Source organism: Oreochromis niloticus, linkage group LG15 (genome assembly GCF_001858045.2).
Source record: "Oreochromis niloticus isolate F11D_XX linkage group LG15, O_niloticus_UMD_NMBU, whole genome shotgun sequence".
In the NCBI taxonomy this organism is placed as follows: domain Eukaryota; kingdom Metazoa; phylum Chordata; class Actinopteri; order Cichliformes; family Cichlidae; genus Oreochromis; species Oreochromis niloticus.
Genome location: NC_031980.2, coordinates 9,771,929 through 9,795,592, shown reverse-complemented (window position 1 = coordinate 9,795,592; position 23,664 = coordinate 9,771,929). Strand labels below are relative to the sequence as shown.

The 23,664-nt window shown below is 40.1% G+C and overlaps 2 protein-coding genes across 7 annotated transcripts in view; one reads left to right on the top strand and one right to left on the bottom strand.

The window, feature by feature from the left end:
• Positions 1-753: 753 nt before the first annotated feature.
• Positions 754-16,856, top strand: snx9b (sorting nexin 9b). 4 transcript variants are annotated; one of them, XM_005454725.4, is made up of 19 exons: positions 754-1,072; positions 2,468-2,554; positions 4,273-4,347; positions 5,270-5,395; positions 5,912-5,989; positions 6,985-7,147; positions 10,183-10,321; positions 10,583-10,670; positions 10,907-11,032; positions 11,183-11,300; positions 11,385-11,515; positions 12,442-12,545; positions 12,648-12,751; positions 12,924-13,001; positions 13,231-13,307; positions 14,269-14,358; positions 15,148-15,262; positions 15,350-15,441; positions 15,627-16,856. In XM_005454725.4, the coding sequence occupies exons 1-19, from the start codon at positions 1,061-1,063 to the stop codon at positions 15,672-15,674; spliced, it is 1,851 nt and encodes a 616-aa protein (XP_005454782.1). In that variant the 5' UTR covers positions 754-1,060; the 3' UTR covers positions 15,675-16,856. The 4 variants fall into 4 exon arrangements, with proteins under 4 accessions (XP_005454782.1, XP_005454783.1, XP_005454784.1 ...); XM_005454726.4 differs by having other exon boundaries at positions 755-1,072; positions 10,586-10,670; XM_005454727.4 differs by lacking the exon at positions 5,912-5,989 and having other exon boundaries at positions 755-1,072.
• Positions 16,514-23,664, bottom strand: part of si:ch211-203k16.3 (angiopoietin-related protein 1) — a 29,893-nt gene continuing 22,742 nt past the window's right edge. Inside the window, exons 1-9 of one of the 3 annotated variants that reach the window (XM_005454729.4) lie at positions 23,076-23,299; positions 22,540-22,795; positions 21,910-22,125; positions 20,759-20,878; positions 20,537-20,651; positions 20,310-20,447; positions 19,450-19,666; positions 19,160-19,355; positions 16,514-19,087 (exon numbers count right to left, since the gene is read on the bottom strand). In XM_005454729.4, the coding sequence (XP_005454786.1) occupies positions 18,941-19,087; positions 19,160-19,355; positions 19,450-19,666; positions 20,310-20,447; positions 20,537-20,651; positions 20,759-20,878; positions 21,910-22,125; positions 22,540-22,695 (1,305 nt within the window). In that variant the 5' untranslated portion in view covers positions 22,696-22,795; positions 23,076-23,299 and the 3' untranslated portion in view covers positions 16,514-18,940. Of the gene's footprint in view, positions 19,088-19,159; positions 19,356-19,449; positions 19,667-20,309; positions 20,448-20,536; positions 20,652-20,758; positions 20,879-21,909; positions 22,126-22,539; positions 22,796-23,075; positions 23,300-23,664 lie in introns of those variants that run through there. The other 2 variants (XM_005454728.4, XM_025898877.1) reach the window with 2 other exon arrangements.

Genomic DNA, 23,664 nt, shown 5'->3' with positions numbered 1-23,664 from the left:
CTGCTTGGCACATGCCTTGAGCACCTTCTCAGGTACTCCATCAGGACCTGCAGCTTTCCTGGGGTTCACTGCACATGCCTCACATCCTGTGTCTCAAGAGTGAGTGGGGAGTTGCTAGAGGCTCGTTTGAGCTGTTATTGAAAACGTTAAGAAAAAACCCACCAACAATAAAAACTTAAGATAAGATAAGATAACCTTTATTAGTCCCACACGTGGGAAATTTGTTAAAATACAATAAATTGAAGCATTTGAGTAAAAAAAAAAAGTCTAGGTGTAGGAATTTAAATAGTAGGTGGGTTTTTGTATCCGATCCAGACCACTGGGATAGCAAATACAGACCTCGGTTTAAAACGCACTTGCACAATGAGGCCAGCAGAGGGAGACTTAAACAAAAGAGTAAACATAAGTTTAGGTTCAGGGTCACTCCCTTTGAGCTGTCAGCCCCATAGTGAGTAAACACACAATTAAAAAACGCACTGGAAAATTTAAAAAATCCCGCAAACAGTAGAAATTTTATTATTACTACTACTATTTTCATTATTATTGTTATTACTTGTTTTTTTTTCCCGACAAGTTAAAAATTTTAAGTTACCACGTTTTATATATATTTTGTATTTTTTTTTAATCGTTGTTTAATTATGAAGTGTTTTATTTCTTCATATTTAAAAAAATAAATTATTTGCGATTTTAAACAGTCGTGTAGTCTCTCTGGAGGAGCCACCATATCGGACCTGGACTACCTTTCCGGTTTCTGTGCGTGTTGCAGGTCACTCCCTCCTCCGTACTGTCAGCAGCTCTTTACGCGCTTCAAACTTGGTAGTCGCACTCAGCTGGTCTCCTTCCCACCTTTCGTTTTCTCGGATTTTTTGAGTTTTTAAACGACCTACTGTTTTTAAGTCATGTGTTAATTCCTTTGTCGCGGCGGCTTTCCACCGGAGGGAGTTATCGTGTTTTCTTCGCCTCCAGTTGAAGAGAAACGCGGAGGAAATGTCCTGCTGAGGGTTGGAAATCCTGAAAACCACAGGGCCTGTTTTTGTAATGATTGATCAATGCTTCGATAATGGCACAAAAGGTGGGTTTGACAACTTTCCTGGGCTTCTTTTAAACCCCCAGCCCGACTATGCTGGCTTCTTGGGTTCCCCCTGGAGCTTGTTTTTCACCAATACTGAGGGCTGTAGACTTGGACAGTTAGGACTGTAGTTTCTCGCATTAGTTTTACAGTGAAGACTTCACTCGGTGAGCTCCGCATTAAGACTGAAAGCATTTAGGGAGTCTGCTTTAAAAGCGTCATGGCCGCTTGTCGCACATCTGTATGCGCTCAGCGAGAAACGAATGCTTTTGCTATACATGGAAAATGTGTCTAATTAACGAAGTGTCTTGTGACATTTTACTACCTTTCCAGTGTGGGTCATAGCTGCCTCCGCGGAATTCTGGGAACTGCAGTCTTTTCTCAAAACCCTGTTCGTACCATATAGTATGTGACTACTGTTTACCTTAGGTGAGGACTACAGGGCCATAAATGTAGCTGCAGCACTGTAAACACGATAATTTTGCTCATGGTATTGTTCGCATTTGGACCTAATGAGTGTTCTTTTAGGAGTACCGGAAATGGTACGTGAAGCAGAGTGTGTATAAAGATAAACTGTACGTAAAATTAAGAAGTTAAATACCCCCTCTACTCTAGATATAGGTTATGATATGCAAAAAATCCTACTGAGAATAATAACATAACATCTGCTTTTTATTTTAAGTAATCCTTAACAAAATAAAATAAATGATGTTAAACTAATAAAAAATGCAGCAGTCACCACAGTAAAAAACATGTATGTGAAGAACCAACGACAGAACGACCTGATAATTCAGTTTGATTTTTTTTTTTTTTAAGATCATCAGCAGACATGAAAACATCTATTGTCCTTTTCTGGTATGATGCTTCTGTTCAAAAACCTCATCCAGCTTCCTGGACTGCAGGGTGGTGGTTGGTGGACACTGAAACAAATGTTATTTTGATGGCTTCCTAATAGCCTTGCATTCCATCTCAATGGTTAATGAACAATTTCCCCACACAGTTTGTGCTTATTTAACTTACAACATACTGGAAAGGTTTCCGTCTACTGTCTCAAATTGATTCATGAGTATAGATGGATGGATAGATAGAGGTGTGTGTGTGTGTGTGTGTGTGTGTGTGTGTGTGTGTGTGTGTGTGAGCTTCTCTGGGGCCATGGAGGAATGACAGATTAGTACATGTGGGTCACTGTGAGAGACCTTGTTGGCTCCTGTATTAAGCTGAACTGGGTAACGTTGTGGGTCTGCCCTTGTTTTGGTTAATGCAAGAATTTAGTTGAGAGTAAGCGTACCATACCAAGAACAAGTTTGGCCTGTTTCACTATGGCCTCATATAAGTCTGAAGTTTGTTAATCGGTTATCTAGTAAACCTTAAATTTTTTTTTGTTTTTGTTGTCTGCAGGCACAGGTTTTATACGACTTCACTGCTGAGCCTGGAAACAATGAGTTGTCAGTGAGAGAAGGCGAGACAGTTACTATCACCAATCAGGTAAATAATACAAACACTGCTCTATTTTCCATCTGTTTAGCATCAGGGGTAAAGTCCCACACTCTCAGCTGTAAAGAAGCTGTCTAGATGTGACGTGTATGATATGAGTTTTTAATTCAGTGTGTTGTTTTTTTTTTCTGCATTTGCCTGTAATCATTAAATCATAAAACTTTTCATTTACTTTGCCTACAACAACATTGCATACATTAGTCCGGCATCAAATGTTTAGTGTGGATCTTCCAATTCAAAACCTGAAAACTTAAAGCACATGACCGAATGTTGTCTCAAACACTGTGTGTCACAAATGTGGACAAAAGAAGGAAGGACAAGAGGTGAAAAAAAAAAACCCAACAACCAGAAAGCAAACATGATGTCATTGCTGCCAGCCACAAACAGTTCAAAGGTCACTGGTTAAGTGCTGTCCTACATAGTTTTCCAATCGATGTCTGTGTCATGGCTATCAGGACACAGTGTATCAGAACTTTTATTTTTTATAAACTTCACTGATGAGGAATTTGTCTCGGGTGTGTACATACATACCTGGGTTACCTGTTTATTTCTTTTTTGCTTGGTACTAAACATTTAAATGGTGTTTAAATGGTAAGCTCGAGATCTGACTGACAATGAGTCAAATCCAAGTGTGACAGATAAAACAGTAAAACAATCTGTTGGGTTCCCACAGGTGACATGTAGTTTTTGTGTATAGGCTATCGTTTATGTACAAGGTATTACTGAGCCTGTTTTAGTTAACCTTACAGCTTCCCTTAAAAATGTAGGACTGCTTTGTAAGCAGTGAAGATATTAATCAAAGCAATTTAAAAAAAAAAAAAAAGAGAAGAAAAAGTAAAGGGTACATATGTTGCCACAATAGACATAAACACAAAAAATAAGCAGGAGGCTACCAGACCTTAAAATACAAATAGGGAATTGAAAATACTGCGACAGTATTCACATTAAGAAAACATAACTCAAATATATAAATAAAGTTTCACACACTATTGAGCAGAGAAAAAATATAGAGACAATATGGTGTTTTAAAGGAAAGCCCCCATCACCTGTTAAATCTATCTGGAGTATTAGGTTTATGGGTAAGCGATTCTTCCATTTGTATATAAAATAACTTCTCCTTATTCCAGTGCGCAAAGGTAAGTGGAGAGTTAAACTTCCAAGTTAAAAGTACACGTTTTGTTGGCGGGTCGAGCAGGACTGAAAAAGATGTACAAGCTTTCTATCAGCCAAGCTACATTTGTTGCATTGACAGGATATTTTTAAGGAAAGATGTGGTTCGACCTGTGCATGAAAAGTAAATCAGAAGCCGTTCAGAAACTATGTGCTACAGTATTACCTTCATCTTCAGTTTCTGGCCTTGAGGTTACTTAAAATGGTGCAGTTGAACATTATGTTGCGGTATTGTGGCCTCAATGTAACAACTGACCATAGGACTGGACATATTACACAAATATGTGGCATTTAAAGAAGTAGTAGTCGGAGAGAAACATTGTAGACAAAACATTTTGTACTTTGAAAAATTTCTTTGTAAATGTGATTTAAATAATTTACAGTAACTTAATGCAAATTTTAAAAAGTAAGTAACTAAAACATTAACTGACTTATTAAAATGATAAATCAATGTGATTAAACTAACATCCTGAAGGGAGAAAGTACATGCCTTGTAATTTTTTTCCTGTAACTAATATGCAGCTGGGTCTCTCTTTCAGAGTATTGGAGGTGGCTGGGTGGAAGCACAGAACTCGAGAGGGGAGGTGGGACTGGTTCCTGAAGACTACATTGAAGTGAGTTATATTGTGTCTGTTGATGTGAAGAGTATGGAGGAGATGCCAGCAGAGCTCATACCTCGTAGAATATTCAAAGTGACGGTACCACAGAAAATTAAGCAAGAAAAAAATGAAACGAAAACAAAACATTCTGTACCGAGGTCATGATGTACCGTGGGTGCAGTGGAACATTAATCAGCTAGACATTTCGTAGACACCTCGTCATGGACAAAGATATATCTGCATACTGTGGTGCCATCTCTTATGTGAAACTAAAGTCACAACAGGATGTGCCTCATTCAGGGTTTTGCTGATTTGGGTGTTTGTGTGTATGCAAGCGTGCGTGCGTGCATGCGTGCGTGCGGGTGTATGGCTTGATCCAGTAACTCTGACTTCATGTGGAGGATATGATTCACTCTGAAGAAATTTACAGACACAGAAAGAGTTGTTTAAAACTAAAGTCTGTGATGTTAACAACTTAACATCACTGTAAACACTTACCACACAAGAGCTAATGATTGTGTGTGAGGGTGAGAGGCATTGATATTAAACATCTGCTTAACTTTGCAAACTTTGGTGGATGCGTGCTTGTTTGTTTGACCTTGAGTTACCTCCCCAGCTGCTCCCGCACTGTTTTGATTCTGTGTCCAAATCATATAAAACCCACAGATGACAATTGCACTTGTAGCTTATGTAATGCCTCATGAAAAACACCAGAACTCAGTCTGTTTTTCAATCGCGCTGCTGTTTTTTTGGAAAGATTGAGAAAATTAAAACCCTGTTTCGCAAAGCCACCGAGTGAAAAATGAGACGATCACATTACCGCATGAGGATGCACCTTTAAAAATCATTAGATCATGCTGGAATGTCTGGATCTGTTCACTAATGGGAATTTTTTTTCTCTCTTCCATTGTCTTTTTTCTTTTTTCTTGATTTGCAGCTCAATAAGCAGTTTTCTGTGTTCCCATCAGCTGCAGCCCCTACTCCAAGTTTAGGAAATGTTGCAGCTTCAGACCTGTCCTTCTTTGATGCATATGCACCTGCATCAACACCTGCACAAAACCAGGTAATGCATTCAGCTAGTGAAGATTTCTCAATTTCACAACTCTAGTGCAATGCTGGGTAAGTAGGTGTACAAAATATAGAGCGGTACACCTGGCGTGCTTCCATTCTCCCATTCAAAAATGATATATGGTAGGGTTATGCTACAGAAAACAATCAAAAAGCAGAAGTGAGCGATGGCAAAAATGTACTGACGTTAATGCAGCCTGTCAACCCCAGAGATGCAGAAGTGAGACCAGCTGGTGCGGGAGATATTAATCTTTGTCATGTCCTTTTTAACAATATGCAGTCCACCAAAATCTTCAGTTAGCAGGCAGGAAGTTCCACAATAGTGAACATACTGCTGGATCAGTAAAAAAAATGCTGCGGCTCAGCAAGTGAGGTAAAGCAGGAAATGTGTTGGCTATTGTTCCTCTGACACATCTATATCACTTTAACACAAGCCCTGCACAGTGTATACTGTCACTTCTGGCGCTTTGTGATGATGTCACCTTTGTTTCCCCCTCCCCCTCCCCTCAAGGTGGATGCTGGGGGCTTGAGTCCCCAGCCGGAAACCCCCGACACCCCAGTTTCCCCCTACCTTTCGTCCCCTGATGAGGTAACCGTGAGTTTGGGGTGGTGGGAGTGGCCTAAAAGCATGAACCCAAGCCCTCCCGCCCTCACTCATTCTTTGCCCAAGCGATCCTCTCTGATTGGTCTGCTTTGGCAAATTCCCCTGCAACCCTTACTGCCTGCAAAAAGCATGATCTCATCTTCTCCATTCACCTTGCACTTCAGCACAAGACAATACATTCCACCAATCAGCACCCACACACTCTGTTAAAGAAAAACAGTATGAATCTGTGGTAAAAGAGTTCATGATCCCCACATGTATTTTACTAATCACACTGACAAATCATCAGGCCAGAACACACGCTTGTACCCGAAATCATGATGAAAATTATGCAAATATGAGTAGTAATCACTTTTTTAAGTGCTGCTCTGCAATGGCAAGTATAAGAGCTGCAAAATTTAAAAACACATGCTCTTAGAGTGTTGTTCCTCAATGCACTTGCTTGTTAATGTTATTTGAGCAGTTTGCCTGTTTATTTTATTCAGTGATTTGGTTTTTTTTTTAACCTACAGAAGCGAAACACACAACAGCAGTGTTTTGCATGCCTTTGAGTTGTTAAAATTGTGTATATGCCTGCCTTGCAAGCATGGCATGCTACATTTTAAGCATTTTTAAATGCTGTGTAAACAAAAATAGGTTGTGTAAAAACATAAATGGAAGTTTTTGTATGCAAGCATGTGCCCCTTCCTCCAGATTACCTGGTATTATTTTGATCTTTTCAGTTAACCCTTCTGTACAGCAGCATATGCAAACTACACACTCACTGCCAGGCTGATTTATCTCTCAGCAGATTCCCTCAGAGAGGCCCGGTCCGCATCAAATGTTTGGAAAAGGATGTTGTTTTGAAACTACTGTCAACTTCTCATTAAACAGACTCCAGACAGGATTGGACTTTACTCTGCACCTTCTCTTCTTCTCGCGTTTGATCTGTTATTAGCACCCGTTTTCCATTCCTCACAGGTTCTGTTTCACTCTTGCAGGCTACTAATGGTAATGATCCCTGGTCGGCGTGGAACGCGGACCCATCGGGGGGTTCCACCAACAACTGGGCATCTAATCCAGAGGGCACACAGACTGGGAAGAGCGCTCCTGACCCCTGGGCCCCTGTATCACATGGTCACCCTCAGGCTTACCAAGGCCCAGGTAAAAAAACCAAAAAAAAAAAAACCCAGATAGCTTCAGGAACCATGGTTGTCCTATTGTTAGAAGTATAATGTAAACCTTTTATTATTATAAAGATCACTTGACTATCTTGCGACAGTTTGAAATTTCAACTTTCTCTTTTGTGGCAATACTTGCACACTACTGTGTTTATGTCATTCCGAAGTATGTAAGCTTCATTTTCACAGCAACTTTTAACGTCCTGTGGTTACAGGAAAGGTAAAGTCATGCAATGGTTTTGGCTCATTACACTGCCTTGTGAAACAGTTTAGCTCACTCTTTGCTTGTTAAACTGTTCTTCTGCATAAGATGTACTGTATGTATGGCTGCAGGGGAGGGAGCAGTTCTGCAAACACAAGTGAATTCTGAGTCCCTCGCACTTAATCCATCAAACAGTTAGGCTCACGTTGATTAGTTAGGTTGTTTTGTTGCAATCACAATTGGGTGATGAAGGTTGTTGCTTCAAACAGCCTTTGGTGCTTTTTAGTGATTCTGCATGAGTGTTTCAGCTTGGCTGACAAGGTATTTGAATTACAAACAGACAACAACTTGCGAGTTTGAGAATGCCTCTGTGGTAATACAAAAGATAAACTAAGCTTTGTGTTAAATTTTTGATTCATGCTTGATATCAAGTGTTTTGTTTTTGAATCATGCTTTCTGAAAAGCTCATTTTTAGATATGCAAGTGAGGCATTATGTGTTTAATTTTGCATATCTTTTCAGACCATTGGATAACATGGTGTTTAAAGTTCTTTAACTATTGTTGCGACAAATTGATATACCAAGTGTTTTTATTACTCCACAAATCACAAACTGCTGTCAGTAGTTGGAAAAAGTCCATTGACTCTTTGTTTTCAGTGATAAGATGTTCAAGAGGTCAGGCTTTTTATATATGGGAAAAAGTCTTACTGTGAAAAAAGTGCTACTGACATAAGGATTTCTGGCTGAATGTACAAGGAAAAATGAATAATATGTGATGTAGGAAGAACACCCAGATGTATATTTTGGATGTTTCTTTTCCCGAGTCGTGAGAAATAGATGTTATGGAAACAAATCTTAAAATTACAATTATGATTTTTCATTGAGCAGCCAGTGAAAGGTGTTTGCATCATAGATATCCTGTCCTTCAAGTTATCTGATATGAACAGAAATGCATGCTATGTACAGTAGCCCCTGTAATCTTGAACTCCACATACTGTATTTGAAAATACTACATGACTCAGATTTTCACAGATTTGCAGTTACTGTAACTCATCGATGTGGTTTTTCTTGCTTGTGCAGTCCCGCCACAGAGAGAAGCTCCAGCATGAGGACAGAACAGTCAAATCATGATTCTGTTTTCTCTAGACTGTGGAAAATTGTGCCTCACTCATGACTCAGAAGGATAAATTACTTGAGCTGCTTTTTAAATTCTTCACTTTCTTTTGTAAAAAAAACAAAAAAACATAAAAAAAATAGTACATTGGAAAAATGGTCAGAGGGGAAATTAACAGACTTTTCCTCTGTTTCTCTCTTGCTAAAGACATCTACCCATATCCTTACCTTATTGATTACACAGGTATTCCGTTTATTGCTTTTTGGAAGCCCGTTACTCATTTTTGTGTGTGAACTGCCAGTAATATGAAGAAAGAAACTTTTCTTTTAAAGCATGCGTGTACAGTTTGAGACTAACAATATTATCTTTGTATAAGAGGAGGTTGAATGAGCTTTGTTAGACGCCCTGCACAGATAGAGATCAGTAACTAAACAGAGATATAGTTTTCAGTTATAGACTTTGGTGAGTGGTGCAGGAATAAACTTTTAAACATTTTTAGATTTATACAAGAACACTTTTTGCAGGACTACCTTTGCTGCCTTTCTTAATTGTTTACCTTTATGGCTAATGCATGCATTTTAAATTTACAGATAGATAGTGGAGGAGACTGGCTGAGGCTGTGGCTTACTAGCAGGTTAAATTTACCCCAAGTGTTTACCCCTACTTGGCCAACTCGCTTTGGAGCAGGTGGCAGACCACGGCAGCACATTTGCTTTGCCTTTTGTAGCGTTTTCAGTTTGATGGTGATCTGATTGCAGTAAAAAGGAGTTGAACTGGGTCTGAGCTTGTCCTCCTGTGCTTGTCTGTGGGGGTTGGAGCAGTAGCGTTGTCAGAAGTGAACAGGCACACATACCCAACACACGTCTCAACTAACTGATCTGACACAAGGATACATATATTTAAAAAAACAAAAATGAATTAAAGTGATTCGGCAGGCCAACATAGATATAGAAGGAAAGTTGCTGTAATTCATGGGGTATTTTTGTGTATTTTCTTTGCTGTTATCCAGTGTGATTTGTTAGTATAATATGATATTTTACATGCCAGTTTCAGTTTTAACTAAGTTATTATATAGTCTCCAAGTTTGGCTTTGAAAGGCAGTGTTGGAACATACCAACTATATGTATATGTGGAAATGTTGTCTCTTACCGCTTGCTGCCTGATTCAGACTTTAATGGTCTGGCGAGCACCAATCCTGACAAATTGTGCTCAGCCCTTTTTTGCTTTGAACTGTGTCAATGCGTTTTGAAGCCTGCTTTGAAATGAAGTGTGCAGCTTCTGACAAAAGCAATGATCTAGATATCATGTCTGGTTCAGTATGCATGCACTATTTTCACAAATGAGATGTACTCAAGGACAAATTTAAGCTTTGCAGTGTGGAATATTTTTAGCCATTTGATTTAAAACGAGAGTGGTGATGCTTAAAATCTTAAAGCATGAGAACCATTAATAGATTTGCATTTCTTCTGATATAGATGTGTGCTGCATGCCCTCATGCTCAAACAACTGACTATCTCAAAAAAAAATCTGTTATGTTATATTTAGACCCACACTGAGTAAAGCTCATTCGAGCATTAAAGTGTGAATTTTCACACAACTTTTGTAGTAGGAACATCTACATATGTAGTATAATAGTTGTACAAAGTGCTTTTTTGTGCATGTGATCTGAAAACAAACAAGTTGGTGTACAAATCTGACCTCAGGGGCAGAGGATGACGAGTGGGACGATGAATGGGATGACATGAAATCCACTGGCGGTTATGCTGAGTCAGAAGCCGGAGAAAGTGGAGCACTGCAGAGGGGCGGATCACATGCAACTTCAATGAAAATCTCCCTCAACAAGTAAGAGTTAATAAGTCAGTAATGTGCCTGGCTTCAAATCAGCTTTTAATATAAAATAAGCTGCACAGTACAGTTTGAGCTGCTGATCACAGTTTGGACGGCAGAATTTACTTAAGCCAAAGTGTGTTCAGGCTCTTACTGTAGATAATAATAAATTGAGTTGCAGCAACACAGAGTTATCTTGTTCTAATGATGGTAACATCTTATCAAATAACTGCTCTACACAAGACTAATCAGGAAATTTTGTCTTGTGTCTTTGAGCAGGTTCCCTGGGTTCTCCAAGTCGGGTCCGGAGCTCTACCTCCTTTGCAAGCAGCTTGTAAAGGGCAAAGACAGGCTTCCAATTTATGTAGGGCATCTCCAAAAATGTTTTTATTATGTGTTTCTTCAGTTCTGTTAGAACATTAACATGCATCTTATTAAGTTATTACACAGAAGTCACCAGTCATAATTAAAAACCTATGGCTAAATTATTTCTGTCAGAATATTCGCCTTTATATGAAGTAGTATTGAAGCATCTTTTGCCAGCTCGGCATATGTTTGTCTGGCGCAGTAGACTTCTGAACCTTCATGTTTTGTGCTCAGGTGGGAGAAGTTGGTCCAGTGTGGTCTTACCCAGAAACCCAGCTAGACTGTGTTGTAGCTGATCCCAAAAAAGGCTCAAAGATGTATGGCCTCAAGAGCTACATTGAGTACCAAGTCACACCCAGTGTAAGTATCCAAGAACTATTTTTTAGGTTATCAAATCAACTAAATGCACTAAGCTGGTCTTTAGACGCATAAATAAATATAAGAAGGACTGAAATGTATATCTTTACTTCCTTTTATGGAAGCTGTGCTTTTTTTTTTCCTGGCATGCAGACCACAAACCGGCCCGTCAATCACAGATATAAACACTTTGACTGGTTGTATGAAAGGCTTCTGGAAAAATTTGGGTCAGCCATTCCCATCCCTTCTTTACCAGATAAGCAGGTTACAGGTAAGTAACTAGCCAATAAATGCGTATTGCTGAATATATATATATTTTTTTTTCCTTTCTTTATGCATTGATCTCTTTTAAAAGGCCGTTTCGAGGAAGAGTTTATTAAGATGCGTATGGAGCGGTTACAGGGTTGGATGACCAGGATGTGCAGGCACCCTGTCGTTTCCAGCAGTGAAGTATTTCAGCTTTTCGTCACCTACAAGGATGAGAAGGTAAATTGATTCATCCACTTCCCATCAATTAAGGTCTTTTAGTATGTGTGTTCTAAGACTGTGTTGCTGAAATCTGCCAGCTTTTGCTGCTGAAATAAGTCTAACATGAATGATTTGGGGTGTCAGTTAGTTATTTAAAGCTATTGTAACAAAATAATAAGGAATATATGACTACAGAATAACTAGCTATTGCCAGTTGACTGAGGTGACGTGTGTCTATGTTGGTGTACAACTCAAAGGTACTTTTGGCTGCGCCCATATTTCCCAAGCGATGGATCCGCATGTTTGATTTGGCACAGATTTTGCACTGGATGCCCTTCCTGACACAATCCTCCCATTCATCCAGGATTGGGACCTCCGCACAGGAAGGCATCACCTTGTGGTGCTATTTAGCAGTTGCATTTAATCAGTTAATTGCTCACAGATGTAAATTCTCAACTAGACAGACTGCCTAACTAGCAAAAACTAATTAAAATCATGCAGAAACAGCTGGATATGGACTCCCATAGTTGTCCGGTTGCCCAGCCTTCTGTATGGAAGTCTTGTCTCTGGAAAGGCATGAAGGAATTTCTTAAAAATTGGCACAAATATTAATTGTGCCCAAAATAAACTGAATTTGTTGGTTATGATTTTGACCATAACTTGATAATTATTATGCTAATTATTACAACGCTTCACTGAAATGTCTGTTCAAAAAGTGAAAACTCAGCTTCAGTTTGACTTTATAATGCATCGCAGAAACCCTTTCTGGCCATGACTCTAAACTGCAAAGCAGTAGCAAACAACCGCAGGAAGTTAATTCTACTTTCTTTCTGCCAAATGTTGCAGATCAAAACCAAGATTGTTATCACTGATAGTTTAGGGTTGGGGCTTATTTTGTGGCATTAATTATTTCTTTTTTAAATTAAAACAATGGATTGTTACAGGACTGGAAGATGGGCAAGAGAAAAGCAGAGAAGGATGAGACAGTAGGAGTGATGATCTTCTCCACAATGGAGCCCGAAGCTCCAGACCTGGACCTGATAGAAGTGTGAGTTTTACCAAGAGAAACTATAGCACCAAAAAGTGTTTATGTAACTTGTGTGTAGTACTGTATTGCGTAATTCATGCCAGTGGCATTCCTCATTCACAGAGAACAGAAATGTGAGCATTTCAGCAGGTTTACCAAATCCATGGATGACGGGGTGAAGGAAATCCTCACAGTGGGGCATGAACATTGGAAGAGATGCACAGGCCGTATGTTCACACTGCACTCAAGCTAAATAAGTGTTTAGCACACACAGGCCACACCTTAAGTCTGTGCTGTAATTACTATTTGCATTAAATGTTCATTATTCTGAATATTTTGTCAACTTAGAAAGATGGGGGGAAAAAATGTCTTTTACTTTGTTCATTTGTTTTACCATAGCTCTGCCCAAAGAGTATCAGAGAATCGGCAAAGCCTTCCAAAACCTTTCCTCTGTCTTCACCAGCAGCGGATACCAAGGTACGGAGTACAAATATCGATTGAGCGTCACGTGTAATTTGGAGCACTTGAGGCATTTTCCTGGGTGTAAGGAGTTTGTCACACCGCTGTCTTGGGTTACATCTGGAGCTGCTGTAACAATCAGAGCTATGCTGTAATTTGCTATGTGGACTTTGGTTTTGAAATCAAGTGTTCGTTATTTACTGTTGGGAAACATTAGGATGTATTTTAACAGTGTTTCTCGCTGCAGGTGAGTCAACCCTAACCGATGCCATGACAGCAGCTGGGAAGACATACGAAGAGATAGCTCAGCTGGTTGCAGAGCAGGTACGTTCTTTGACCGCTGCTGTAAAATAATATAATGTGACTGCTATTAAAAGTAAGAGAAATGTGTCTACTCTTACTTTTCCTCCTGTGATTATGTCTGGAAACTCACACACGGACCATAAAGAGAGAGGGGTGGGGCAACATCTTTCTGTGGCCATTATCTGTGTTCGCTGCATGTCTCAATATCCGTGAGCGTTTCCCAGTTCCCCTGTTGCTGACCTCTTTAACCCAGCGTCCTGCTCGTGAGTTTCTATCTGTGCAGGAAGAGGCTTACGGCAAACTTATTCCTAGTGCTTCCTTAGTTTTGCTTTGACTCATGTATCAATGTGGCTTTTTTTATGACTGAATGACCTGATGAGTGTGCAAAGTAATAAAGTCCGTTCTTGGCCTTTTTGATGTCCCAGCAGCTTCCAGAGGAAGGATTTGTCTGGTAAGCTTGTCCTGCTCCAGGCAGGCTTTGTTAGTGATTTGGTAGAATTCTGATTTTAGTTGAGTGAAAACTATGATGCGTTTTAGTGTTGGAGAAAGACGATGACAAGACACGGATTCATCTCAAGGCACAAAAGAAACCAGTCCAATTTAGCTGATGTTATCCAAAATGGATGCAAACAGCACTCCTCTACAGAATAAGGTCAATAGTGAGCAAAGGAATTGGCACTAGAATTTAAAACGATAGTTTGGCTAAATATTTTGTGTTTTATTTTTATGCCATCTCATCCCAGTGTGTCTCCCTGCTGGATGTTCCTCTGAATACATGATGTTTTATATATAGTACTGCTATTTAAAAAAACGCAAAAACAAAAAAAAACTACACTGAATTATGGCTTCATTGTATTTTCTCTTATCAGGCTCTTGCATTCCTTCCTGCTCCGTTTTACTTTCTTCTATTTTTAAGTACTGGTGACTTTTACCTTTTTACATTTATAGCTTCATGTTTGTGTCTATTTTTGTTTTCTCTCAGCCCAAGAAAGACCTCCACCATCTCATGGAGACCAACAATGAATATAAAGGACTACTTGGATGTTTTCCAGATACCATTGGAGTCCATAAGGTACACTAACACCCATGCCACAGGAAATGGGCTGAAATGTTAAAGAGGCTGGAATGTGATAATTTGCCGTTATGGGGCATCTGATAGGAACAGAGGTGCTGTCCGTGCCACAATATAGATAGTACAGACTTTCATCATACCAACATCTTCCTTTATTTACACATTTACATATACACACACCCCCACATGCTAACACATACACTTTCAACCTTCAACTACAGTTTAAGGATACCTGTTTAAAAAATGTCACCGCCTCTATATCACTAATACACCTTTACAATATATGTCAAGTGTTCAAGTTAATTATTATCCCTTTTTTTTTTTTTTGCCTAAGATTACAAAAAACTTGGGAATGTGTGTATGCACACACATTTTTCATGTACAGTCTTTTTGAGGGACCCAGTGCTTTTTTTAAAGTACTTTCTAAGTAATGTAGAAGAAAATTGCCTGTGCACTCCATACTAAAATGTGAGCAATTTCTGGTTTTCGTAGTTATTATCATTGCAAAGTGAATACTTTGAAGCCCCCAACTGTTGATGCCAGGGACCTGTACTATTTGCAGAAATCACTATAGCGGAAGTTCCCAAAACTGGTCAACACACGCTCAAACAATCTATGATAGGGTAAAAATAGCACAGCACAGGAAAAACATGCATATCTGATTTTTTGGTGAACTGTCCCCTTTATCAGATGGAAGCAAAAATTAACAAGTAGCAGTGTGTGCATATTATTATACAAGGTTTAAATAGTCTAACTAAAGTGTCTTATGTTTACTTTTGGTACCTGCAGGCAGCCATAGACAAAGTGAAGGAGGGTGACAAGCTGGTAGCCGCCAGTAAAATTACTCAGCAGGACAAAGTCACCATGGCTAAACGTGCCAGCACCATGTCTTATGCATTACAAGGTACAGCACGGTCACTGATACTGAAGTAATGTGCTTTATCGCTGCATGCAGTCTGATCACCGTGGTTTCTCTTGTCTTGTGCTGCAGCTGAAATGAACCACTTCCATAGCAACCGTATCTATGACTACAACAGGGTCATGCAGTTGTACCTGGAGGAGCAAGTCAAGTTTTACGAGACGGTAAAGGCATTCTAATAGAGCATTTCTCACAGTAAATTTGACTCTGAAACAGTTTGTCCTTTTCACTTCCTTATTACCTGGAAAGAAAGTAGTTTCATACCAAAGTGACGATGTGAAGGCGTCACATGACCTTTTTGTATTAATGCTCGTTTGTCTTCCTCTGCACCCCCCACCCCCACCCCCAGATCGCGGCAAAGCTGAGACAAGCGCACAGTCAGTTCACTACAATGTGAAAGCGGCCGCTGGCTGTCTTGCACTAAGAGACAAGAAGATTTAAACCAGCTCAAAATCCAAAATACTTTTGCTTATTTTGCATTTTTCAACCCCTGTCCTCTTTAATTTAAATTTCACTTCTGTTTTTCTCTTACCTCATCTCCTCTCTTTACAACTCATCCCAACAGTCCCTGCTTTGCGGTATCCGCTACTTCGACGTTAAAGAGTACGAGCAACATCTGAAAAGGCTTCGAGAGTAACAGCAGCTGTAATTCTTATCCTCTGTTCAGAGCTGGTAACACAGACAGGAAAAAAAATCCATGTTGCAGTTATAGTGGCGATGAAATCAAACCCTGGCCTTTCTTTAACGTGATGCAGTTTGTTTTGTTTTTTTGTACAGCTTCAGGTGCAAACATAACCATCTATCTCAAGGTAACGCTCTGCAGCTTTTCACTTTTATTCCATGTTAATAGTCATATAGGAAAGGACGCCAAATACCAAAGCTATTCTCCGCTCTGCCAATAAGGACAGCCAGGAAGTTCACCTCTAAATGTATCTTCAATAATGTATTCAAGCTTTACTGTAGGTTCATTTGAATAATTTTGTTACCATATATAGTATTTATATGTAAAAAGAAGTTCACACTATTGTTAGCAGAAGCATTCCTTTAAGGATTCAAATCTTGAAAGAGTTAGCAAAGGCAGTGTGTGCGTCCTCCCTGTGTGTGACTACCACTCGCAGCTCCCAGCTCCCCTTCATCCCACACTTCCTCAAAAGCGAACAGGAAGCTCCACCTTCTTCCTGTTTTCCCCTTTGAGAAAAATTGAAATGGTCAACCTGGTTAGCACCCCAAAGCTCCTGCATACTCACACACTGCAGTTTGCATTTTAAGAAACAGAATCTGGAATAAGTCTTTTTTTTTTCTTTTCTATTCTTTTCTTTTTTCTTTCTCTTTTTTTAAACATTTCAACTTAAGTCATTGGATCAGTGCTTCCCTGCCACACTAGCTAATTTTCTCTCAGTACTTCGAAAGAATATTTGCCCTTGTTTGATGCAGTCATTGTGTTTGACATGATGGTACAAGAATAAAGTCATTTGTAAGAATTTGTACTATTAGAGGAGTTCGGAAGAGACATGAATTATATCATGTTCTTGGTTTTTTTTTTTGCTTATCACCGCCCAGTTTTCAAATCAGTCTCTAATCTTGTTCACTCTTTGTTAGAAAATATAAATTCTACTGCACCTATCAGGGGTTTCTTGTAATTGATATGTTATGTATAGAACTATTTGCAATACATGTGTCATTTAAAAATAAGCAAAAATTCAGTTTGATTTATTAAACAATGATTTGTACTCATTAGGATGTCATTTATTGCGTGTGTGTGTCTTTGTGTGTTTTGAAAGAGCCCTCATCTTGTTCTCTGACTCGGAGTGGACGGCACACTACGCACCCGGATTTCCTCACACTAAAGCCTTTATTCGCTGCAGCAGATTCTTGCGTAGATATGGACAGGAATGGGAATGAGCTGGCAGCTTGTGTGAAGAGTGCATTTTGTGAATTCTTGTAGTGAAGGAAGTGAAAGAGCCCTTTTTACCCTGCTCTCATTTCACGCTGCCATCAGGTGCAGTTGTTCATGTAGGCCACAGTGGCTATATGAACAGATCTTATCGAATGGAACAACCCGCAGTGTGTTTTTTGCTTCACAAGACCATATAGAAAGCTTGCAGAATTATTTTCCAGTTCTTGCAAGAATTTGAACTGATATTTTGCAAACCCGAGGCTTTTTGGGAATATATCTGCTAAACGCATACCATATTATGCTATCAATAGCATAATAATGCTATTGGTCTGTGGAAACCCCAGGTTTAAATCAATATGATGTAAGTAACTAACACAGAGAATGTGTTATGTGTAGAATGATTATACAGCAATGAATGCCATGCCATTCAAAAAAGATGTCTATAGTCATGCATAACTTATGAGGCATAGAAAGTGCTGTGCATTTAGGACTCAGTGCTTCAAAGTGCCAACTGTAGGAGTCTGAGTCCTGCATTACACAGTCTAATTTCCAACTCACATGAGCTACATCCTGCTCATGTGCTCTGCTGCACATTTGCTGCTCAGTACTACCTCTTTCTGGCACCATGACCATAGAGACTGATTCGATTGTGTCACTTTGTTATGGCATGTGGTGTGAAAACAAACACTTGGCAATGACATCATTTTTTTAGCTGTAATCACTACATCCCCCCGAAAAAAGAAGTGTGTTATTGACAGCTGTCAATAAACACATACAGTGCTGTCCTTTAAGCTGACAAAGTCATGTAATGTCTCTTCTAACTCCATATAACACTATTGCATGCTATGCAGAATGTTTGGCATGAAGGTATAAAGCATTATAAAGTTCTAATAAATTATGACCCACAATGGTAATTTTTTCTAGACCTTGTTAAAAGCTGTCAATTTAAACGCTTGTGGAATGTGTTATAAATGTATTATAATGCCCTGCACATGATGTAAGATGCTTATAATGCATTGCAGATAAGACCTTGATGGAGAGTTGAGGAGAGGGGATGCTCTGCTTCTAGGTTCTGAATGTGAAACATGTCTTTAAGCCACATTTTATAAGTATATATAGTGTTTATTGCACAATTCATACATTAATGTGTATGTATATGGAGTCTTCAGATAGCACATGACCTAATACTTTGAGACAGTAGCACGTATCAGATATTAAGTGACTTTGTTTAGTAATATCAAACCCTTTTTATTTCAATTTTTTTTCTCCATTGATTAGAACAGTAGAAGAACTCCAAAATAATAAAACTGGCAATAGAGTGATTACAAATATGCAATAAGCACATACATGCAGAGCGTTCAGCAAACTGTGTCATGTGATTCTTTCCAGTTGCAGGTTGTCTCCACATGGTGGCTAGAAGAAACCTTGTCATCACACAAATACATTTTGGCTGGTATTTTACATGTCAACGTTAACAAACTATAGTACAAAAAGAAGTATAAAACAAGGAAGAATTCACTTACCAGGAGTGAGTGGGGGAAAAGAAATAATCAGTGAACAGGATGATGTTTATATTCACACAGTTCAACATGGATATCAGCCGCAGTCACATAAGATTTAAAAGCAAAGAGGTTACCGGATAGGTCTGCTCCAGACACAAAACGTTTCCTGAGCATACAATAAAGTGTGATCATCATCCTCATCATCAGATATCTTCATCCCTACAAATGCTGCCAAGGACGCCAGTTCCTGTGTCCTCACCATTGTTATGGTGACGAGCGGCTTTGGAAGCTGCGTGGCCGGATCATCATGCTGACTTTGCGTAGGGAATAATAATCAGAGTCTTTCCAGGAGTGCCAAACAATTCCATCTGGACCCAGCGGCCCTCGCCCTTTGGGAGTGTAATGGCCTCCCTGCATGATGAAGAAGAAGATAAGAATTTGTCTTTAAAAATGTAAAATACGGGGCAATCTGTGTATCCTTACCCTGTAATAGACTCCATTAAGGTAGGCGTAGAAGCACTGGTTATACCACCAACCGCCATGTGAGATCTCAGCGCAGATGTTTCCACTGTCTGGTGTACTGAAGCCCTGCTTATCGTGGTACCAACTGAAAGAGTCCTGAACCGTACCACTGAAGCCTGACACATGGAGACGGTACTGATGCTCCTCATCTTCCACACTGCAAGAAATTATGTAAGGAAGACAGTTGGTTGTGTATGTTTTGGAATATCCAGCCCAATGAAAGTCTGCACAGTTTGTCATCTGACACTAACCTGAAGCTCTGGTAGAGGGCATGCTTGTGCTTGCTGCTCCAGTCTTCCAGGTCAATCCGCAGGCTGTAGTCTCCCTGGGTGCTAAGATCATGTATGTGGTCATTGCCTAACCAGAACTCTGAGTGCAGCTCACCAAATCCATCCCTGTAGTCCCTCCAGTTGCGGTCAAAGCTCACTGAGCCATCAAATCGCCGCTGAATCACAGTCCAGCCACCACCTGGGAGAAAGTGTAAAATTCATTCCATGTTTGATAGGTTATCATCTGCTCAGCTGATGACTATAGGACACGTACAGAATATTTAACGATTTGACGAAAAAGTTAAGAAGCTATTATAAATGGATGCATATTTTAACTCTGGCCATCTTTCTGATCTCGGTAATCGGTCTAATATTACATAAAGTGACTGAATCAGCTCAGAAAGCCTAAATCCACAGACAAACTTTGGAATTTTTATGCAAGTGTACCAAGTAGAACTGGTTTTAAAGGAGGTGTGGTCACAAAAATGGTATTGCATTTATGTGTTGGATGAAAATAACTAATGGACAATCTATGACACTGCTTTTGAACTTATGCACATGAATAACAATATTTTTAAACCACAGTGATGATCTGGTATTGTATGGTCAATCTTTTGTTTTGAGTGGCAGCAAATCAGAACAAAGTTGGCTTAAAGAGAGGAGGAAGTGGGGGTAAAAACAAACTGTTTTAGACAGGAAATGAACTCAGGGACTTTGCCAAGTATGAGTGTGAGACTGTAAATCATGCAGTGCTACTGTAGTAGAGTCCCAGAATAATAACATGGAGTTGAAAATTACCACCATAGCTTCCCTTTAATCAGGACTGCTTGCACATGACTCACCATCTGTGTCCATATCGCAATAGACTTCCACAGGCATCCCTGCCAGTGATGGCACCACAGTGTAAAGGCCAGATCTCCTGACACCATTGTGGTAGATAGAGGCACAGTCTATAGGACAGTTCCTCACATGCTGGATCTCTGAAAGAAGAGTAAAACAGGCAAGAGAGTGTCAGAGAAAATCAACAAGTGGTATTTGGCACCCTCTGCTGGAACATCATTGCATGTACCTGGGTGCTGCGCATCGTGAACATTCATGAGAGGATTGGGTCGGACGATGTTAATCAAACAGCCGGGGCTTCTTTTTACTTTATCCACCAGAAGTGTCAGATTATGGAGTTGGTTCTAAACATAAAGACAAACAGAGGCCAACACTCAAAAACACTTTTGCTAACATTTATGACAAAAAAGAGAGAAGAAATTCTAAGAAAATATTCCCAAATAGTAATAACCTGAAGGTCTAGGATCAGAGTCCCCTGTAAGTGCAGCAGGGTAGTGGCTTCAGCGTAGTGCAGCTCTAACTCATGAAAACGCTGCTCCAAGGAGATGTTCAAGTGGACCCTCTCTTCGCTCTGAAATCATTGAAGTAGAAAGACACAGACTCATGTGAATGAAAGCACGTGCAACAACTGAGAGAAGTGCATTTTTAAATTAGTTAAAAATAAAGGAAAGAAATCTTTCACATTCCTGTGACGGATATATCAATCTGTTACAGGAACCCTTTATTCACATGTTAGGACATGCAATATCTGCCAAACCATCATGTCCATCCATCCATCCATCCATCCATAAAGGGTCATGGGGCCTGCAGAAGCCCAGACCTCCCTCTCCCCGGCTACCCTCTGCAGTTCATCTGAGGGAACACTGAGACGTTCCCAAGCTAGCCAAAAGATATAATCTCTCCAGCATGTCCTGGGTTTGCCCCAGGGCCTCCTCCGGGTATGACATGCCCGGAACACCACACACAGGAAACGTGTGGAGCAATTCCACTTGTAATACTTAAAGCCAGATTAATCTATTCAGAGCTCGGACACACCACCACCACCACCAACAACAACTCCCATCACCACAAACTCCAGAGCCCTCTCCCCTGTCCTGTCCATCCTGTGCAACACACAAGACACGAGCCACTTCAACTGTGGCCACCGACCAAACTAGCTGAGTGTCTCTGTTTAAGCTCACACTGAGACGAATGAGGCAACACATGCAAGAGTAGGACGCTAATCCTGTTAGTGACTAAGGTCAAGGGCATGCTGGGAAAGAAGCCAGTTTGATGACCAAGCACCACATCAGAGTAAAGAACTGCAGCACGTTTCCTGTCGTAGGCGGACATGTTTATTTCAAATCAAACTGCAGTCAAGGCTTATTTGATCACATGTGGCTATATTTAATACTACACACAGAACAGATTAAGTTATAATAGCCCAAAAAAAGTGAGTCTTTAAAAAACACAAGAAAACATGGTTTCACACCATCACAACATTCTCCACATAGACTAAAGAAAGCAATCAAAGCTAAAAGGCTGCTGATGGTTGACTCAGGTCTGCTAAGTATAGCATTCCCTCTCCTCCCACCTACTTAAGTGTAAATATGGAAATCGCACCTGCAGCTCGAGGACCTTGATACGATGCCGATGGTTCCTCAGCTCCTCCTGCAGCTCAGAGATGGTCTCTTTCAGCGCCATGATCTGCTGCGTCCTCTCCTCATTCTCATGCAGCCAGTAAGAGACCTCGTCTGTGCAGCGAAACATATCGGGGCATCTACGCTCGTCCAGCTGAGGCAGTGTGGCCACCAGGCGACACATCCCATTCTCCATCACCTGTTGAGGACAGGTTCAGACAGCCGAAACAACAGGATGCGTGAAAGAACAATGCTGCTGTCTTTGTTCATTTGCTTTTGTCAATGCTCTTATACATAATCTCAGATTTATATCAAGTCATGACAGTGTTATCTTTTCCTCACTTGTAGAAGTTTTAAAATTCTCTGCCACCACAAATCTCTTAAACATATACTTAAAAAATAATAGGTGTCTTGCTACCTTAGTGTATTATTTTTATATTTTTTATGCATTTGAAATGTACTTGATGGGAAAATTATTCTGATTTCTGCTCAGATGGAAAGCTCCTTAACTTAGCTGATGGATCTCTGGTGTAAAAGTAGCAAGCTTTTGCAGTGATAAGGCTGTGCTACTATTGTCTGGAGAACATCACTGCAAGATGGTTATCGTAATCACCTGGTTTGTGTACTCCCCACACTGGGAGCCCCCACCGTTGCGGATAACAGTAGCGTTCAGGCCGTCTGTTTTGGCCTCTGGGAGCAACACAATGAGGATATAAAGAGCAGAGCACATGCTCCAGCCGGGAGGGGCAGTTAAGGACAGGAGAGACATTGCTGCCACGGGTTGTTAGTCTGTCCCTGCCTTGTCAGCAAGAGTGGGCGTGGGACACCCAGAGTATGTGCTTCACCATGTGAGGCTCTGAGGGCTCTGTCTGCAAGGAGCAAAAGAAAGACAACACTTGCATTATCGTTCCACGAGAAAACAGAAACAGAATATAGAAAGGAAAGAATATAGTTCACAAAGCCATGAAGACACTTTAAGCTCACAAAGATATGATTACTCTGACAGACAAGCAACAGAGTCAGACGACTTAGTGTACCACTCATTAAGGGTCTCACTTACAGTTGATAACTCATAAAGTTATCCGCTATTTTATAGACATAACCTATAACTAAAAAGAAGATATGAAAAAAACAAATAAACAGTAGCACCTGTGGAAAAGTAGGTGTTCTCACCCTAGCAAAACACCACCTTCTACCCCATTCCTGGCTTGCATGGGGCCAAGGGGTCCTTTCCATTGTCTTTGTCTTTTTCTTCTTCTCTTTTTTGCGTCTTCCTCTCACTCTGGACGCTTCATGCTCCTTTTCTCTCTCGCCATCTCTCGCCCTCGCTTTCCTTCTCGATGTGGACATCCTAGTCCAGTAATCCACCTCTAAGAGGATTCACATGACTGAGGGGTGGGAAGGAGGCAGGCATACGGGGAAGTGATAGTGGAATTATGGGTAAAAGCCAAACATGTGCCAAGAGCTGAAAAATGTCTTTTAATTTACTAGAAATATCCATGTTTTCTGTTAAATTACTGTTTGTCCTGATTACATCAAACAAACGGTGGCAGAGCAGAATGTGCGCTGAACTGTTACATTTCATGGTTATAGATTTTTATTGTTATTAATATTTAAATAAATGAAATGACCATCTCATAGACCCACACGGACAAGGATTGCTGTAAGAGTTGCACATAAAGACTGTTTGCACTAGAAGAGAACATAATGTAACTAATATGCATCAGCACACACAGTA

Bases quoted from the DNA above. Each gene is read 5' to 3' on its own strand.
- snx9b (XM_005454725.4), top strand. The intron at 10,322-10,582 runs GTAAGAGTTAAT...TGTGTCTTTGAG, and splicing joins ATGAAAATCTCCCTCAACAA to CAGGTTCCCTGGGTTCTCCA. The intron at 12,546-12,647 runs GTGAGTTTTACC...CCTCATTCACAG, and splicing joins GACCTGGACCTGATAGAAGT to AGAACAGAAATGTGAGCATT.